The 7,437-nt window shown below is 44.5% G+C and overlaps 1 protein-coding gene across 1 annotated transcript in view; it reads right to left on the bottom strand.

The window, feature by feature from the left end:
* The window catches only part of ADAMTS20 (ADAM metallopeptidase with thrombospondin type 1 motif 20), a 181,643-nt gene extending 175,480 nt beyond the window's left edge, over positions 1 to 6,163 (bottom strand). The window contains exons 1-2 of the mRNA XM_045287241.1: positions 6,073 to 6,163; positions 5,163 to 5,524 (exon numbers count right to left, since the gene is read on the bottom strand). Coding sequence (XP_045143176.1) covers positions 5,163 to 5,524; positions 6,073 to 6,163 — 453 coding nt within the window. The remainder of the gene's footprint in view (positions 1 to 5,162; positions 5,525 to 6,072) is intronic.
* Positions 6,164 to 7,437: the final 1,274 nt, after the last annotated feature.

Here is a 7,437-nt window from a genome sequence, read left to right as displayed (position 1 = left end):
GGAAAATGAAGAGCTGATACCAAGGGCTCAAGTAGAAAGCAAATGTTTTGAGAATGATGATGGCAACAAATGTACAAATGTGCTTGACACAATGGACAGATGGATGGATTGTGATAAAAGTTGTACGAGCAAAAAAAAAAAAAGAATGTGCATGAGCGCATGAATAGCTAACCAAGTGTCGTATGAGTTTTTCATTAAGAAAAATGACTGCAGAGGCATTATGGCTTGAACTGTGTCTACCATAAACTATGTTGAAGTCCTCACCCCTGGAATCTATTTGATATATAACTTTGTTAGAAAATAGGTTCTCAAGGATGTTCTCAATTAACATACAAGGGAGCGTCAAAGAGTTGGTAGTAAAATGGAATGAAAAGAGAATGGAGTTTTCCATGGACTTTTTGAAGCACCTCCTTAATGTCATGCTGGATTGGGGTGAATCCTAATCCATGTTAAGGGTGTTCTCCTAAAAAAGACACAAGACACACACAGAGCAAAGAGAACCACGTGCTCACAGAGGCAGTTACTAGGGCTGAAAGGCAAAGATCGCCAGCCATCACCAGAAGTTAGGAGAGAGTCAAGGAGCGTCAGACAGAATCAGCATAGCCAATATTAGACTCCCAGTCAGAACTATGAGACACTAAATTTCTGTTCTTTTAAGTTTGTGATACTTTACTAAAGCAGCCCCAGGTACGCGAACAGCATTACTATTAGACAGAGACTATTGTAAACTTGATTATGTAGATGAAACTATGGCATACTACGATACTTGGCCAGTCAACCTCCCTCTTAACCCAATCTAAATTTGCTTTATGCTTAGACATTTCTTGTTTGTTCTGTGACAGAAATTTCTTCTCTGGCTTTTTTAATATTGTTGGTGCTCTTTTCTTTCTTACTCTTCATTTTTATCTTTATATTATTAGTATTATTGCTTTCCTCTTTCTGCTGTGTTTTTGTTAAGTTTCACAGTTTATGAAACACAGAAGGAATGGGTGAATGCAATGGTTTATGGGGCTGGGGGGTGCCGGTGGAGGGAATCGGGGAGCAAGCAATGAATGCCAGACTGGGGAGAGAGCACTAGAACTGACTGTAATGATGTATATACAACTTTTTTTAAAGGTGACTTAACAATGGAGGTGTATGATATATGAATTTTATATCAAGAAAACTACTAAAAGGAAAATGAAAGAAAAGAAACCAGAGTTGACCAAGGGCTAACATGGATGAAGGAGGAAGAGTTTTTGTATAGGGGCATTCAGTTTATGCTAATAGTGGTAGAATAACTTGGAAAAGGATGTCAATAATGGTTGCATAACAGAGTATAATAAAAGGTAATGGTATAAAATGTTATTTATAGATATATTTATATCAATATTATATATATATAAAGGCTATTGTATCTTGGCCTATGTCCATCTTGATCTATACATTTTTTAAGGCAATGTTTCCATCTCTCTAACCCTTCCCCAAAGAATTCTGTAGTCTTCGGTTCATAGCATGACAAAACAGTACTTTGGGCATCCTCAAAGGACACAAATCAAGTTTCTTTTAAACATTCTCTGAATTTGGGAAAGAAGAGAAGTCTTCGGGGGCATGAGCAGGGTGGCAGGGGTGAGAATTGCCAACACAATTCTCATAGGGCAGCACTTACCACCCTTGAAGAATGTACAAGTGCACTGTTTTGACGGAAAAGTATTCCTCAGAGAAACTTGCAAGGCATTTTTTTCCTCCAATACAAATTTCCATTTCTTTCTTTTTCTAACGGTTTCTTAATAAGGCCCTAAGATTATCCTGTGCCCTTTATACCACTATGGAATAAAAAAAAAAAACAGTCTCCACAACTTCCTGAGCTGACCTCTCTGTCTTGAATTTTACTGGTCCAGCAGACCCACTTAGAGGTCACTGTTTTGATTGGATGTTTCTAAATTTCTTTTAACTGCTGCTCTTTCTACGTATGTAGAAAGAGGTCAAATAACATATCCAAGATAAGGTCATTTTGCATCAACTAAATTTCAAATCATGAAAGGTTCCTCTGGATTGAGATTGGCAAGGACTTATATCTCATTTAGACACTGAAGACTATTGAGGGCCATCAATAGCCCAGCCTCGTTCAAAAGTGGATTTTTTTTAAGGCATCATAAGGAGACGAAGACAAGTGTATTACTGAGAGAACTTGTTTATGACCATGCACTGATTCCAGAGACCTGTTTAAACACATTTCTATCGATTTGTTTCTGAGACCATATCAAAAGTAAGAAATGTCACTAATCTCATTAGTAATTTTGACTTATAATTGATCACAATTGCACTACAGAAAAAAAAGTTTAGCTCCTTACTTGCCATTACTACAATGGTTGATATGCTCAACTCAGCCTTACCAACCTACAATGGAAATAACTAAGATCAAATTTATTTTTACAAATTAATTTTAAATTCTTGAATAGAAATAATTGTTGCTAATAAGTCTATCAAAAGCAATTATATAAATAAGCCAGGTTAATATATGATTATGACTTAATTTTTAAAGTTACTAGGGTATCAGAAAAAATATGAACTCTTATTATGATTCAAAAATACCTCCAACTATTTTTCTAAATTGAAAAGGGATATTGAACTTAAACAATGACAACACTATGAATCCATATGAGCAGAAACTCTTAATAATGCTTCCCATCTGGAGTTTTATTCTGTCATAAAATACTAAATACTAAATCAAGAATACATATCACCACGACAAATCTATGGTAGTAAATATGGGATTTGTTAGACAAACTAAACATAATTTTAAAAGGGTCTAGAAAAGAGAATTTTTTTCTTTCCTTTGATGTATAGGTGACTATGCAACTAGTCGCATGGACTTCTGCCATTCTGATGTTGCAAACATTTTCCATTTATCCACCACAGAATGGAAGGAAGTCGCTCAAGAATTCCATGTAAATACAGCTAAAGATAATAGCATGAAAGGAGAAAATGTGTTCTGTAATGATGAATACTCACAGTCACAAGGCGCTCTTAAATCAATCTACGATAAAGTATTGCATTTGGTCTGGAGAAAAATGTGATTTTTTCTTTTTTTCCCAACTCAATCAAAGAACAGTGATAAACTTTTACAATATCTTGGAGCATCTTACTTCAGCAAAAAGGCAAATGCACTGTCACTGCCTCAATATGGACTCATGCCCTCTCTACAGGAAGGGTAGAATTGCCCTGGTGAGTCTCCAAGGCTGTAACTGTAATGTAATTTTTGTTTAAAATCAGCATTCTTAATCTGGGGTTCTATGAACATGAATGGCAAAGTTACATCTTTATTTCCACTAACTTCTAATTGATACTTAGCATTTCTTGCCATCATGAATGTAGGCGAAACCACCGATTTGTTTTGAATAGTGCAACAAGATTTTTTTTATACTCTTCATTCCTAGAAAAGTATTGTAATAAAATGAACCAGTAAGGAGCTCCTATTATTTAATATATTAATTGTTTTTCATAAATCAATTTGTGATATTATCATATCACCAAGTGGGCTTTGTAACACATTTTAATCGCTGGTTTCACTTAAATGGTTAGTTTACAACCTTAAAATTATTATGTTGAAAAGAGTTACTGGATTTCCCAGAATTCAAAAAAAGTTCATGACAACAAAAAGGTGGTTAAAACTCTGATATAGAGAAAGAAAAACAAATGAAACACAAAGACCAATATTTTATTTCTTCACTCCTCCGTGAACTTTTTTTAACAAAATCTCCAACTCCTAGAGCTCTTATTACTCTACTGATTATTTCTTATTTCCTGGCATTTAAATCTTTGTAGATGCCCTCCATTTTTAAGCGAAATGCATTTTAACTTGTCATTTAAACTTTTAGCCCTCTTCCCCAGTTCCCAAGCTAATGGCCATCCCCATACTGCAAAACAGATATTTGTTTGTCAAATATTTCCAATGGACGGCCCTTTTACTTTACTTGTGTTTGTGCTACTTCCTTCCTTCAATCTAAACCCACGGAACAAAGGTAAGTAAACCCAATTGCAGAACTGAGTGGAGGTTTGGGTTTATAGGAGTGAAATGACCTGCCTTCTGGTTAGAATCCCCAGGCCACTCCCTGACTCACCTCTCCTGTATTTGGTACTTTTTAAGAAAGATTCTCTCTCGATTTGCAGAGTCGATTCTAGCTTGACTTGGCCCAGCAGGCAGAGGCATGCAGGTGAGCCTCAGTTAGAGAGAGAGAGAGAGAGAGAGAGAGAGAGAGAGAGAGAGAGCCAAACTCACTGCCATCGAGTCAACTCTGAATCACAGCTATCCTATAGCACAGAAAAGAACTAATTCTGTGACTTTCGGAAGCTGTAAATCTTTATGAGTAGAAAGTCTCATCTTTCACCCGTGGGGAGGCTGGAAGGCTGAATTGCTGGGTTAAAGGTTAGCAGCCCAACGTGTAACTCAACACAACACCAGAGCCTCTGTTTCAAATCAAACCAAACTCACTACCATCAAATCAATGCTGACTCATAGCGACCCTATAGAACAGGACAGAACTGCCCCCTGTGAGTTTCTGAGACTGTAATTCTTTACAGGACAGGAGTAAAGACTTTCATATGTGGAGGTTGGGGGATTCGAACTGCTGACCTTACAGTTAGCAGCCCAGGTTAGAGCCTGTCGAAACAACCCTTTCTCCTCCCTGCAGGGAGAAGTAACCCCTGGATTAGGTTTGCTACCCTGTTTCCCTGAAAATAAGACAGTGTCTTATATTAATTTTTGGTCCCAAAGATGCGCTAGGTCTTATTTTCAGGGGATACCTTATTTTTCCATGAAGAATATGGGACACATTTATTGTTTATTGTTTTATTAAAAGAGACCTGGCACTTCCTGTCTGCTCCGGCTGCGCTGCGGCCAACAGTGAGCTGCTCAGTGGCGCCCGCTAAGGTCAAGAGTCCAGAGTTACTGTTCCTTCAGGGGCCTTATTTTCGGGGGATGCCTTATATTTCAGCTAGAAGCAAAACTGTAAGTAGGTCTTATTTTCTGGGGATGGCTTACTTTCGAAACACGGTAGGGGCAGGCACCTTCGGTGGCCCACCGTGAACACCTGTGTCATCAATAAACCCAAGAAGCTCGCTGCGCACTACCAGAACACAACCCTGACAGGTCACGAAGGGATAGGAAGGAGCATGCTTACCAGGCCTCCACAGAGACTGAAGACTGCAGTGTGATCCTCCCTGGCGTTGACCTGGCCACTGTAGAAGCAGTGGCGCAGCTCCAGGGGCGCCTTGTCGCTCTCCTCTGCCCCGCCTGCGGGGACTCCCAAGTTCACCACCTGGTAACCCGCGGCCAGGAAGGCCGAGTCCGCACTCAGGTTCAGATGGAAGAGTTGCCCATAGGCGCTGAAGCGATAGTGGGTCCTCCAGGGCGAGGGCTCCAGCGCCTCCGAGCTGCGCTTCCTCCGACTGAAGTGTTGGCTCTGTGGTAACACTTCTCCGAACTCATCGACCCGAACGGGGGTCACCACTTCGTAGGAGGGCAGTGACCTCACCAGGGCTTCTGCAACCACAGTGATATGCCATTTAGCCCCCACGCGTTCTCAACTCCTCAATGCCACACTTGATCGGCCAAAATGTCCCTGCCAAAGGTCCCAGGGCTCGGTATCAAAGGCGGATCAAATGCGCACATGCAGATTGGCACGCGCGCTGGCACACACACACACACACACACACACACACACACACACACACGTGTGCAAGCTATGCTCATCACACACACACACACACACACACACTTGCTCCCCTTTGCAGCCCTGAGAAGGCCAGCTCTTTCCCTAGCCCCCGTTCAGGTCCCTGTCTCCAATTCCTGTCCTGGGGCGCACTCGCCACCCCGGCCCACGCGTCCCCAGAGCGCCGCCCGGGAAATGAGTGGCGTCCTCGGCACGCGGGATTCCTCGAAACCCAGCGCGGCCGTGACCCCTCGGGGGATGCTTTACGTGGACTGATCTTAGTGCCTCGCAAACAGAGACAGGGTGCCCCCAAAGCCACCGGGCTGCTCCACCCGATCTCCCACCGGTAGCCCCCCAAGACGCCCCGCGGTGACCTTACCTTGCCTCGGGTGAAAGTGGATCTCCCAAGATCGGGTGAGGAAGAGCGAGAGCTGGTAGAGCAGCCCCGTCAGCCACTTGGCCACCCGCATGGTTCCCCGCGATCAGGGAGGCCGCCCCGCCTGCTTCCCCTGCGCTCCGCAGCCTCCGCTCCTCCCCGCTCGCGGGTCTCCGCGCCTGCCGCCGCGGCGCCTCAGCAGCAGCAGCCCCGGCCCCGGGCCGGCCCTTCTGGCCACACCGCCTGTGCCCGCTCCCTGAGCCGCTGCTTCATCGCACTGCAGCCCCGCAGCGCCTAGCTCGCTCTCGGCAGCCCCGGTCGCCTTCCTGCGCCCGCGCCGCCCTAAGGAACCCCCCCTTGGGTGCAGTTCAGCGCTCGGAAGCTACTCGACCTAGCGGGAACGGTGCCAATATAGCCACCCCCGGCCGGGCGAGCGCGGGGGAGAGCCCGCCCCTAGGGGCCGGCCCAGCCAATCAGCAGGAGGCGCGGTCCGGGTCGCCCTCCCGCGCGCAGAATCCCAGCCGCGCGCACGGAGCGAGGTCCCCGGGCGCTTTCAGTCTGCGGTCAACGTAGTGTGCTGACGACCAGTGCCGGACTAGACACCCAGCGGATGCGGTAACCCCCAGCGGTGATACAAACTGCAGGGCAGGGCTCTAGGGAGGTGATAGATGCCTGCGGTTTTGAGATGGAATGGCAAACATCAGATGGACAGTTTGCTCCTGATGTTTCATGATAATTTTAGGTTTTTCATTAAGTTAAATTAGTGACAGGGGAAGTTTCTGTGGGCAGAGGAAGATTTGCAGTCGTACCGATGATGCCTAATTCCCAGACCTCTCATGATCATGGTAAGGTCCCTGGGAGTGCTGGGAGTCCCGAGTGCTCCAGGTGCGACTGGGAGCTGAGCTTGGAATCAGCAGGCACACTCATCTGGATAAGCATTTCTGGCAATTTCCTAAAGACATTCCAGAACAAGGGCCCGAATCTCCAAAAGCGCCAAGGAGGCACTGTTTATTTTCTCCTTAGAAGGTTGTTTGTTTGTGTTGGGGATGTGTTGGATATTCCCAGACCAAACCATTTGCATGGACTGGATTTGGATTCACAGCAACCTCACGTGTGCCAGAGTAGGACTATGTGTGCCCCAGAGTTTTCAGAGCTATGACCTTTCCAAAGAAGCTGGCCGAGCCTTTCCCAGGAAGTCACTCTGTCACTAATCCTTTAGTCAGTAGCTTCTCTTAACTTTTGTAACACCACCTGGGAGCTTCTTGATTTAGCATCAAAACAAACAAAAACCCAAAAAATAAAAACCCTGCCATCAAGTCGAGGCCAACTTACAGCAACCCGTTAGGCCAGGGTAGAATTGCCCCTGTG

This window comes from Echinops telfairi, unplaced genomic scaffold, assembly GCF_000313985.2.
Source record: "Echinops telfairi isolate 266 unplaced genomic scaffold, ASM31398v2 ScPeMD7_12;HRSCAF=54, whole genome shotgun sequence".
NCBI classification, from domain to species: Eukaryota; Metazoa; Chordata; class Mammalia; order Afrosoricida; family Tenrecidae; genus Echinops; species Echinops telfairi.
The sequence above is the reverse complement of the archived record's forward strand: the minus strand, read 5'-3'. Positions and strand labels throughout refer to the sequence as shown.